The sequence below is a fragment of the Geospiza fortis genome, unplaced genomic scaffold (genome assembly GCF_000277835.1).
Source record: "Geospiza fortis unplaced genomic scaffold, GeoFor_1.0 scaffold1130, whole genome shotgun sequence".
Classification (NCBI taxonomy): domain Eukaryota; kingdom Metazoa; phylum Chordata; class Aves; order Passeriformes; family Thraupidae; genus Geospiza; species Geospiza fortis.
Genome location: NW_005054690.1, coordinates 43,013 through 55,620, shown reverse-complemented (window position 1 = coordinate 55,620; position 12,608 = coordinate 43,013). Strand labels below are relative to the sequence as shown.

The following is a 12,608-nucleotide window of genomic DNA, read 5'->3' as shown; positions in this document are numbered from 1 at the left end:
AGGATGATTAGAAATCAGAAAAATATATGTAGAAAACAGTGCCTCTAACTACACTGAGTAAAGCACTCAAATAAATAGGCTAGGTTGGTATACCAGAAAAAAACCCCATGAAATATTGCATATCAGATTAACAATGGGCCAATCAGCTGGTTGAATGACAGAAGTTTCAGTTGTCATCAATCATCTGAATGAAATCATGTCATCTCAGCATTAGAAATTAGTGAATTCCATTCGTCCAACACAGCTTCCTTTCCATAAAACCAAAATGGGATTGTTTCATCTTTATGGTGTATGAAGAGCCTGTCTTTCAAAAGCACCCTTGCTGTGATTCATGCAAATTCATAATGGAGAGGGGAAATAATAAATACTAGAAATTACAAATAAAAAAAAAGAAACATGGCAATATTATTCATAATAAGCAATGCAGTAAATAGAAATGGAAACATAAAATCAGATAAAAAGCCAATACTAATAAAAATAGCACAGACATTGTTTTATGTTCTCCAAGATAGGCAGTATTAGACAATGGTAGTGTAGACAACAATAATAAGATAAGACTTCCTGGTATTGTTCCCTATATTGATTGATTATACCAGGCTTAAAATTGAGTGCAAGCCTTTGAATAGCTTCTGTGGATTTTATACCAAATTTAGAAAACACATACTCGAAAAAAATTTTTTAGAGAATTACTGGTTGACAATCAAGTTTAAACAGAGCTTTAAAGCAAAAACAAACAAACAAAGGAAAATATTAAACATATTCATTAGAAAATTAGAAAAAGTAATTTCTTATACTTTCTCAGTTAGTTTCAGATTAAAAATGCCTAATCTGTATGCCCCCATAGATATCTTCAAAGTATAGATTATCCCATTATAGTGCTGCAATGTGGTAAAGAGCCTGCATAAAACCACATATATTCTGATTCACAGTGGTACTGGACAAAGGTAATTAACATCAGGCAGTTGATTTCAACTGTGGAATAGACTTTTAGTTCAGTCCTGCATTCTTATCAGCTAAACTTCACAGAATAACAGAGTACCGGGTTGGAAGGGTAACTCAAGGTTCATCTGTTCCAACCTTTTTTAGCAAAAATACAGTTTAGCCAAGATGACCCAGCATCCTGCCCAGCTAAATCTTTAGTGTCCAATGTTGGGGAATCCACCACTTCCCCAGAAAGTTTATTGCAATGGCTGATGGCTCTCATTGTGAAAAACTTTCTTCTTTTTGTCCACAAATTCATATTCTACAGAGGAACGGTGTTTACAGCACTCCATTTCAGCCCTTAAAATTCCAGTGCTACCTCCTTTCTCTATTGCTAGTCTTTACTGCAATGACCTTGGAGCCACTTTACAGCAAGTTCTCTGCTCCCCCAAGCAGGCCATGCATTTTAGAAGCAAAACACCTCAGGTTTTATTATGGGAACTTGACAAGCTGTTACCAATGCAAGGGAAACATGCACTGCTATAAAACTGTTATCACAGAGATATATCAGGAGCAAGTTGTTCAGGAGGGAGCATTTTGAGTTCATAGTGCTGAATCAGTCCAAAACAAGTAAATGAGTGGCTGGTACAGGGTTTGAGCAGAGGTGTGCACCAGAGGAGCCAAATCATTGTTCTCTGCTCTTAAACTGTGTGTTAAGCCAGTTCCTAGAAGACTGAGGGCAGTGGAATTATGCTACATTTTCATAAAAATTAACTTAGTACCTGGGGAGAATATGCAAAGCATTATTTTATTCTCCATTTTACCACATAAAAGGAAAACTACTTTAGAAATAGAGGTTAACATTTTTCCTAAGCACATGACACAAAAGGAAAACTACTTTAGAAATAGAGGTTAACATTTTTCCTAAGCACACAACGCAGAAACAACAGAGGGTCACAATTCGGCACAACCACATCACACCAACTTGCAGTTTTGGAACCCAAAATAGTACCTAAAGAAAATCATATGAGAGCAAATAAGAGCCATCTATTTCTTAACTCCAAAGGATATCAGTTAGTACCCTTTTCTGTTTTTGAACCAGCTGTTCCAGTTCTTGTTCTTTTGACAGCAGCTTGCGCTCCAGCTCTTGACTTTGGGACTGAAACCTCTCTGTGTCCTGCAAAATTCCAAGAGGAGATGGATTAACAGAATAGCACAATTGCATCACAGCAGGAGAAATAACGAGTCAGGGATTAAGCTTTCCACAGTGAATATCACAAGATGCAGGTAGCACTCAGTTTAGAGATGGCATCACTCATGAATCTCTAAACTGCTGTAGTCCAGCAGCTTCCATGGCTGTGGTTCGTACAGAATGTGCTGATTGCACATGAGTAGGTATTGAGTCTAGAAAGTGGAGGCAAACATCTCAGGCAGGAGGCTGAGGAGCTGAGCCAGTCTAGATCAGTGCAGCCAGAATGTATCCTCTTATTTCCAGCCACAGCAACTCAGGCTGATGTGAAAGAAACAGAAACTCCACGCTTCAAATCCATGACTAACAACAATTTTTCACAGATGTTCGTTCCACTGGTATAAACAAGCAGCTGGGGCTTCAAGCTCTGTCTTTCACTTAGCAATTATATTAACCTGTCCACTATCTAAGTATCCTGCAGTCACAGGGAACTCCCAGTCACATTTCGGATTACTCCTGACACTCCTCAGCTGAGAAAAATTGTCAGCCCTCTCCTGAGTAAAATCAGGTTCCAGCAGTTTGTATCAGCTGAGAATCTGTCCCGTTTCTCCAAAAACAGGCTCCTACTCTCTAAGGTCCCCAGGAAAATGCCTCTAAACAAAAATAAAAATTCCCTCATGGCAGCAGTCGTTCTTACAAGTGTTTTCCCTTAAGCAGTACGTGTAATGGGGTAAAGAAATGCATGATAACTGGTTCTTTCTGGAGAAGAATATATATGCAAGTGAAAAAACAGACTAACTGCCCCTTTTGTGTAACATTCAGTCAGCAGGGTATTAAGTATTGTAAATAGCTACAATTTGTACTTATTTGCATCTTACCAATTTCTTTAAATGTATTCTTCAATAGCTGCTCTTCATTCAAGCCACAATAATTTCCCCTTTATATGGCATCAATGCATCTCCCCAGGCTGAAAAGTCTTTGTAAGACTTTGCATCAGAGAAAGAATTTAACAGTCAGATCTCCCCAGATCTCAAATTAGTCATGCAAAGAAACAATACTTCATGAGTGTCTGGCAGCCCTTAGTGTGACTGCTGACTAAACTGTAAATAGCTTGAGTGGGAAGCTCTCATGAAAAAGCCTGAAAGAAATGGCTTAACCTCAAATATATAACTAATTAGGAGATCCAACAATCATTGCTTACGGAAAAGTCTTTGTTGTTTGGGGCTTTTCAGTACCACTTCAGTTGTGGACTATTAAGAGCACATAAACTATTTGTTCCACAAAAGTGCTGTCAGGCAAAGTTGCAAGCACTTTTTATCCTTCAGCTGGCATACAAACTTTATTTAAAGGTTTCATCTCATCCACCACTAAAAACTGCTCTCAGCTTGGAATGGGAAAAAAACTTGAAAATTTGAGTCAGGTTCACTACCCAGTAAGGCAAGTGAAAGGAATGATTCCTTAGACAGCTGATAAGGCACTTTTTTTTTCTTTTTCTCTTTCTTTTTCTTTTATTTTATTTTGGTTGCCAGGGAACAAAAAATACTTGATATATTTGCATCACAAAAGGAAGCTTGAGATATATTTGATTATATTGTCTAGATATATTTACACATACTTGATTGAGAATGGAGGCAATAATCACTATTTTGGCCACTATTTCTATCACGTATTGCTGAAACCATGTATTTGTTTCATTTAAATGACTGATGCCAAGAAAAACAAAAAGGGATGAGCCAATAGCTCATGACTGACTGTCCCAGGGCATCCAGAGCAGCCGTGGAACCTCCAATATTTTAATACTCAAAAAGTAATTGGCCATGTTCCTGAGCATCCTGATACAGCTAGGAAGTAAGGGGTCACCTTCCCACCTAGAAGATTCCAAGGTGACTCTTTCCTGGAGCATGCTGGGAGTCCTTGTTAGTTTCCTAATTTTGCAAGAAAAAGCAGGAAAGAAAAATCCAAAGAAAAGACTACAGATACAGTAGAAGAGATTTAAAGACAACTTCCCAAGAAAAGGGAATTTATCTTCAGGTGTTTTGGAAGCACCATGGCAGTGACCAAAGATTCTGCCCTGTGTTTATTTTGTAAATAACCTGTTGTTGTTCCACAAATTACCATCACTTGATTAATCTCTTATTGTTATCTTCTCCCAAAAATCAGAGACAGCAGAATTCAACAGAATTGGTGCTGCTCTGAACAACCTCACAGAGTGTTTTTCCTGATTGTGACCAGAAGCTGGACCTAAAGTAGCACCAACAATACAATATTTGTAGTTCAAGTGACTTTCAAAAGAATGCCAGCTGTGCTGTATGCCAGCCACTGAGCACAGGGCATCACAGCTCCTTCATCCAACAAGTCACTTAGTTTGAAGCTGCAGCACAAAAGTAGCTGTGAGGTAAAAAATGTTTTTTCTTCCTCTGTTGTGAAATACATTTTGTGGGCTTTAATTTCACACCCAGAATGAGTTTAAAACCACTGAAAGGGGGAGCAGAATCCATAGCCACTATAACAGAGACACTCACTTTCAAGAGAAACTGTTCTTTCTCCTTTTTGATTTGCTGTTCCATTTCCTCATAGAGATGTTGAATTTCTTCATCATAAGCAGCAATTTTCCTAATAAGAGATAAAAATACACTGAGTGGGTCTTTGCAGCATTACTTCAAGTCATGGCCCACATTACCAGCTAAGCTCCACATCTCTGCCTTTACACAAGACTCCAAAGAATGCTCTGGTGCCAAGGAAATAGAAATTTTTGTGCAGCAATGCTCACAGATTTTTTTTTTTCTCATGGAAGTAAAGCTTCAGTAGCTCAAAAGCTAATATAAAGCTGATGTTTCCATATAAAGCAGCTGTTCATTGTGCAATTTTAATGACTACTAGATCTTGGGTAAAAGGAAGAGAGTTTCCTAATGACAATACCAAGATATCAGAACCTAAATTTGACAGTTAAAACTATTTTCATGGCAACTTCCCTTTTTTTACTCCTAGACAGCACCGTTGCCCATTCAAGGGTACTGAATGACGTATTTCTATCTAAGACACATTAGCTAGAACGGAATTCTCGAAAGACCTTCTTGAAAGCAGCCTTACTGCCTCTCTAACTGCTCTGCTGAAACAAATTTGAAAAGGCCAGATGAGGAACAGAAACAAATACACTGTGCACAAGTGTATGCAACTGTAGGAAGAAAAAAGAAGAACCTACAAAGTTCACTTTTTTCCCAGTGGAATATTGCAATTAACATCACTGCAGTTTGATCCATGAAGGATTACAATGTTTAGCTTGGACAGAAAAAATTTAACTGTTGACAGGGAACAAGATACCTGCTTTGTTCTGCTACTATTCTATTCTGTGCTCATTAATCTGGACTGAAAAGCAAAAATATCTTTGTATCAAACTCAGGGGACATCCTAGAATAACTTTTTATAGTGATTATTAGGAACTTTATCTGACAGTACTGTATATTGCCTCATATTCTTCCTGCCATAGCTGTTCCTTGAGCAATCTGCATAATGCATCTGTCACAAATAAAGTACAGAATCTTCAAGGGCATTGACATCACCAAGAGCAAGACAAGGAACATGCAGTAGAAAAAAAACCAGTATTTATTTTGTATCTACTTTTTTTTTTTTTTTTAACCCAATGTGGTACATATTCTATGTTTTCCCTTATTGAAGGCCTGGTTCTCTTCTAATTTAAAACAAAGTAAATTTTAAAGAAAATTAAAAAACTTTACCTAATCTAAGAAGAATGAGTAAAAACCAGAAACAAGTCTGTCTTTCCCCCTTTCAACAGCAGAACACCTGACACTGCCAGCTTGCTTTTTCAGTCACAGGTAAAAAAATGAGAGACATTTTCCCAGGATTTACAGAAGCAATACACAACTGTCAAGCTACAAGAATTGGAGGAAAACAATGGCTGCCACTTAGACTTTCATAAACTCTGACTAGGTGAGAAAACCAGGCCCCAAAAGGGCCTTTGCCATGTGACTGCAACATTTCTAATAGAGTGCCAGAAAATCCAGAAGCCCTTTAGCTGCTTTAGTCCCCTTATACTGTAAAAATGTGTCATGTTCTGATCTCAAATTATTTTCTTGAAACTAAGAAAATGCTAATTTCTTAAACTAGCACTCATCAATGGAAGCAAATTACAAAAATTCCTAGAGAAATAACAACTACTTAGAAAGGCATGGTAGAGATGCTAGGACCATACACCTACTGTATTCATGCAGTAAAATGTCACTTTGACCAGCACTAGACTGACTACTGAAAAGCCCTGTAACTTTGCAGAGGCAGAACACACTGAACAACAGTCAGTGTTTCCATGGGAATCATAAAGATTTCCTGGGCTCCTGTATGACAGGGAGAATAACTTTAGTCCTGTGCTTTAGCTTGCTGATTTAGGTATTTTTTTTCCCTCCACTGTGTTTGGAAGCAAAGGATATGGTAGCACCATGAAGACCACATCCTGAAAGCACTACTGAGTGTAGGAATCTTTTCAGTTGCTCTGGCACATAAGCACACACCATTTCTGCAGGCTGAATACCCTGCAAGCATTCCATTCATGGATTTCCATTCTTAGCTCTGATCAAATTAAACAGAAGGGGAAAATAATACCCCTTCATAATCAAAAGTCTAACAATTATAAGTAAAATAACTAACAAGCAGTAGAAAAAAAAATTAGCTGGCAAATATTTCCCACATATATTCAGAAGAAAAAAACTGAATTGATAAGGATATATCATTTTTATGTGAAAAATACAACATGTTTTTCTATTCCCTTAGATGACCCCTTCAAGTTTTACTTAACACATACTTTTATAATTTCAGCCATATTTGATAATTTAGTCTCTCCTTTCAGTAACACTGTGGAATAAACAGATACAGATGAAAGCAGATGAAATGTAACGTGAGTTCACTAAGTTCAGACGATAGGTTCAGGATCAACGCACTTACAAGGGTTTGATTTCTGCCCATTCATGTAGCTGCAATGTGAATTGTTTTGATTTCATAACTGCTGTCTGTGCAGTTTGTCATAATGGTTCTTTCTCCTTAAAAAAATACAGTGATTTGTGCACAGTGTGAACTAATCTCCTGAGATGCTGATTCTCCTCATCTTCCACAAAGATGGATTCTGACACTATCCCATGCTAAGTGAGAAGTCAGTTCATCTTTCCCTTCATCTTTACCCTTTCGTTTATCTTGCCTGTTTAGAACTCTTGTTTGAAACAGAGTCTACATTTTTATTAGGTTTGTCCTTCAAATACAAAAGCACAGCAGCAGACAGAGCTAATGGCAGTTGAAGATTTTATCTGCTATTAGGAGAAAAAGGTCTTTCTCATCTCTTTTAGGCTTACTTCCTATCAGTCTTATTAAAAGCCTCTTGGTTCTACTGCCAGGGATTTGAAGAATAACAAGGTCTGTCATATTCCACTCCAGCCTTTGCCTCCTCATTCAAGAGATACGACCTTTTAAAAATAGCTCTCTCAGAATAGCTGCTCTATTCCTTTAACCTTTAACCAGCCATTCCCTGCACTTTTCCTCATCCAACTACATTCTTCCTTTGTTGCAGAGACCAGAACTTCCCACAGTGTGCTCAGGATATGGGTGCCCTAAGAGTCCATGCAGTGGCAAAAACATGCTTTTCCACATGCCAAGTACCCTCCCTGGTAGTGCCCAGCAGTTTACTGGGCCCTTTTGGCTGATTTTGGGAAGCTCTCTGCAATGCCCCCATGGGCTTTCTCTGAAATTGTAATTGCCCATCACCCAAGAATGATTTTATTTTCTCTTCCTAACGTTCATCTCTGCTTTTTTTGGTACTCAACACATCACCCTATTATTTTAAAAAACACTACTGCTATGTTTAAGAAGCCATCTAATTTCAAACTAGCCCTTAAAATGAAACACAAACACCAAAAATCAAGGAGAACTAACCTCCCCTGGCAAACAAATATTGTACCCACAAAATCACATTTGGTTTAGATTTAAAACCCGTTTGGTTTTGGGTTTTTTTTCTCTCTCTCTCTAGTTACATCAGTATTAACCTGCACAGTCTCCCAGGTGTGCTGTATTTGCATGTTTGTGTATTGAGAATATATGCTCATCCTCACTGCTGCCCGGACCTACAAACAGGAATAGCAGCAACCCACCGGATCTATTGAACATGAGCAGGATGAAACACCAGGGTGTCTCAAACCATGGGACTCAGGTTCAAGATGAAAATATGCACATGTGAAAGGTGCAGAAGAAAGCACATAAAAAATGTAGAGAAGAACATCACAGGTGAAGAGCATAGATTTTTATGGCATAAAGATCCCAGCACACGCACATGAAACTTCTGAGGACATCCAGGATAGAAGAAAAAGGAACAATTGAAGACAAAAGCACAGCCTACACCCAGGAAATGAGACAAAAGGCAGAGAGTAGACTGCCTTATTGCCTAATGACTCACAGAGGTGAGTCAGGAAGGAAAGACTCCAGAAGAAAAGATGAAAGATCAAATTCATATTCAATTTCCAAAGAGTATTATTGTCACCAATCAAGAACAACCCAGTAGACATTATAGGTCCTCAACACCCAGCATCCCTTCTCTTCTGTGACCCCACAGTAAATCCTGGCGAGTCTCTCAGATACATGCATCTTAGTACTAGTAAGTATGTGGGTATTAAAAAAAATTAATCTTCTCCCCTATATGATGCTGTCTTGAGCTTTGTTGTGATTCATACATAGGTTAAAAGAAACAGGTTATTCATCCCCACTGTTACAACCTTACTACTCTGATTCCTTCCAGCAATTGACTACAAACAAAACAACAATCAACGTGCTGAAATCAGCAGTGTTATCAGGAGCAACAAAAAGAAGAAATTAGCTAAAACATGTGTCTACTACAAAGGCATAAAAATTCAACACACTTTCAAGGTAGACATTTCACATCAGCCAGAAAAGATAATGCTAATGTACTCTCTGTACACCTCTGCACTGATCAGAGCTATTAAAGAGACACATTTATTCATTCAGCTCCCAAAAAAACACTCACAAAACCCCAAAAAACCCTCACACAACAAACCTTTCACCATACATGGTAGTTTACAATCTCTAGTCTAAAACAGACAGGAAAACTCTCTGTATGCTGTTTCCAGCTGCCTGAAGGCTAAAACCACACACAGAGACTTAGCTGAAAATGCTACTACAAATATAAACCAATTGTCTTTAATGATCATACATTTTTAGGTTTTTTCCTTCTTCATAAGCCTTGTCTCATTCTCAGCATAGTCAGGAGAATGCTGAACAAATGAAGTAAAATTTCAACAATATATTTGCCTTTATTGCTCAGTCTATAAGAATCTGAAATTCAGAAGTAACACTTCAAAATAAAAATACAGTGGAACTTCAACTACGCCCATAATTCTGCATTTTGTTAAGATTTAGCATTATAACTTTTCTCCCTCTAGATAACTACATACAAAAGAATGATCTATTAATTTTAGTTCTTATACATATTTCTGCATGTGCATTTTATGTATTTGTTTATATTTGCATTTTATACATTTTATATATAAAACATACATACATTATTTATTGTATTTCATAGCTTTGTTTTATATATATTTGTTAGCTTACATTTTCACTAGTATCAGTGCTTTGTGCTGCTCTAACATCTTAAACCTCTTATGTCTCTAGCCAGTTAATCCAGGTTTATAGCTTTTCTGCACGCAATGCTTGCAAAGCACACAGACAATTTACCAGATTTACTGTTAAATACGACTTTCCTCTGGAATCAAACTGATTAACTAGATTGGAATCACTCAATATTGTCTTAAAACTTCAATGCAATAACAGGTATCTGCAAAAGAATTTCAGTCAGTAAAATCTTAACCAGAAGAGAAAAGCTAATTTAATTCAGTTCTGCCATATGAATGGTCCTACCCATAGTCTTAATGCTTGATAAAATTTCACATTATAGGAAATTTTACATTATGTGAAGTCTTGTCCTTCGTTCTCTGCTGAAATACCTTGTTTATTTCAGAAGTTCAAATAGCAGGTGAAATATCTGTAAAACTACACAAGCAGTCTAACAAAGAGAAGTACTAACTTTTTTAGAGCACATTCCAACTCATTCTTCTCATTATCTGCTTCTTGGAGCTGGGAAAAAATTCTGACCAGGAACTCTTCAAAATTGGAAAGTAAATGAGGTTCTTCTTTTTTTAGCTGCAACCAAAGTTGCTTCACATCAGTCTCACTGAAAGAAAACATCATAAAGGATTCATTAAGAGAGAACATTTCCCAGGCTGCAGTAAATGTCCTTAGCACCCTTAGTAGATGGAGGCTTCAGGGCAACACTAGTCAGAACACAAAACTTATTAAAAACAACCTAAACTGCGCCAGATTTGAGAAGGATGACGGGGTGGGAAATTATGGAGATTGAATTTATTAAAAAAAATACATTGCAACATCTGGCCATTGCTGATTGCAGAATAGCACAGGAACTGCTTGTTTAGTGGGTGCTTTGCCAGACACTCCACCTAAACAGGAATGGGTAAGAAAGAAGACAGACGAGATACAGTATGCCCTGCCATCACTTCTATTGGAATTAAAGAAGTTCCCACAGATCTAGAGGGGAGGGGGAAGCGGAAAAGCTAACAAAATCCCTCCCTCATAAGAAATGAATGAGATTCAGACTCCTAAGTAACATAGCTATGTTAACAAATTGCATTTCTACCGCATTCTTTCATTTTCGATACATTTTTCTTCCATGGCGATTCTGCTACAAAAAGCAGAACAAAACATCTTGAAATTCTGATTTAAAGATTTACCAAGATAATGTTGTGTTTCCAAATCCGTTCAGCAGACACTGACAGCTCTATTGTGAATGATAATGGGTTTCTAATACTTTGCCAATATTCTCCTGAACCATTTTGTTTCTACCTGACTCACTTTCTTCCATGAGCACTGCAATCCTGAACGTAGCCAGCAAAGAGTGCTGTATTTAAAGGACAAAATGAGAGTAAGGATAGAAAAAATGGGTGATAAATATCTCTTCATAATGAAAGACTTTCAGGATGGCTGACAATGAACTGTTTCCTGGAACAAGCAGTCAAGAAGACAAGGACAGATGAGTGCTTTTGTTCCATAGTAAGAATCACAGATGTATTTCTTAAATATTTGTACCACTTGTCTAGATTCTCTCCCATTTTTGCCCAAGGTTTTTTTTTTTTCTGTTCTACAATATTCATTGTGATTGACCAATGAATGTGAGGCCATCACACAAAAAGCTCTTTGAGCAGGTTTTATGCTCCATGTTTCAGAGGGATCCATCCTAGCCTTGGAAGAAGTAGAATTACCAGAGAATATGCAATTAGGCAGGAAGAGGAGAAAAAGCAGAAAAAGTGGAGAAAAATTCCCTACTTATGGTGCACTTTAAATGCAGCCCTTGCCAAAAATAGCAGTCAACATTCATTGATTGAAAATCAGTGACATCTGTGGATTACATGCTTGTAATTATCTATGTTCAGATCACATGGCAGAAAAACACGTTTCATGTGCCTGGAGTACAATGGTTCTACTCTTAGAAATTTGGTCAAACAGCATTTTATCATGACAGCAAGAAAATTAGTTTTTTTATGAATCTCTGTGTTTTTGAGCAGCTTTTGTTCTTGCCATTCATCTTAGATTCCATTAAAATCAAACACGGAGGTGAATCATAAAAGGTCATACAACTGATGATTGCTGTGAGAACTCACTCATCCAAAACCTTTGCAGCTCCAAGCCGATCCATCAGATTTGAGAACTGGAATTCCTCATCCTCATCACCAGTCATGGTCTCTTCGTATCTAACTGGGCAGGCTGTTTCACCTTCTGATGGTTGCACCATGTCATTTTTCAAAGCAATCTGCTCCAAAAGAAATTGGCCTAAGAATTAGAAATTACATACATTAGCATTTTCAGAAATTACTATAAGAAGTGATGTCATACTAAACATACTAAAACTCAAATTTTATGGTAAATAAACAAAAGGATGGGGCATGCTAAGAGGATCCCTGAGTTCTATGGCTGGCTTTGGGCCCAGTTTAATGTCTAACCTTCAGTAAATCATCCACCTCAAAATTCACAAACAATAAAAAACTTCATATCTCCATGCAAAAACATAAAAGGACACAAATTGCAGTAACAACTCTTCATAAATGTTGTGGGTTTCTTTCTTGATAGGTTCAAATAGATTAGGAATCTAAAATATCAGTACTGATAAAACATATAGTAAATAAAATTTAACATTCTTTTTAGTGCATGACCAGACACACATTCAATTCCTATATAAATTGCATACAGAAAGCTACATCTTATTAACAGTAGTTGTATGGTGAGGATGCAGAAGTGACATTGTCACATGAATAAGCAATACATTTGTGCTCATTTGCGCTCATTTGCCATAGACCAGATACATTCAATCAAATTCCAGATGTGCCAGCTATTTATTTATTTGTACATCCAGAAGTCTTTTTTC

General features: G+C 37.3%; 1 protein-coding gene across 1 annotated transcript in view; it reads right to left on the bottom strand.

The window, feature by feature from the left end:
• The window catches only part of CRACR2A (calcium release activated channel regulator 2A), a 41,932-nt gene that overhangs the window by 23,041 nt on the left and 6,283 nt on the right, over positions 1 to 12,608 (bottom strand). The window contains exons 3-6 of the mRNA XM_005430850.1: positions 11,848 to 12,016; positions 10,200 to 10,346; positions 4,633 to 4,723; positions 2,003 to 2,098 (exon numbers count right to left, since the gene is read on the bottom strand). Of these exons, the coding sequence (XP_005430907.1) occupies positions 2,003 to 2,098; positions 4,633 to 4,723; positions 10,200 to 10,346; positions 11,848 to 12,016 (503 nt within the window). The remainder of the gene's footprint in view (positions 1 to 2,002; positions 2,099 to 4,632; positions 4,724 to 10,199; positions 10,347 to 11,847; positions 12,017 to 12,608) is intronic.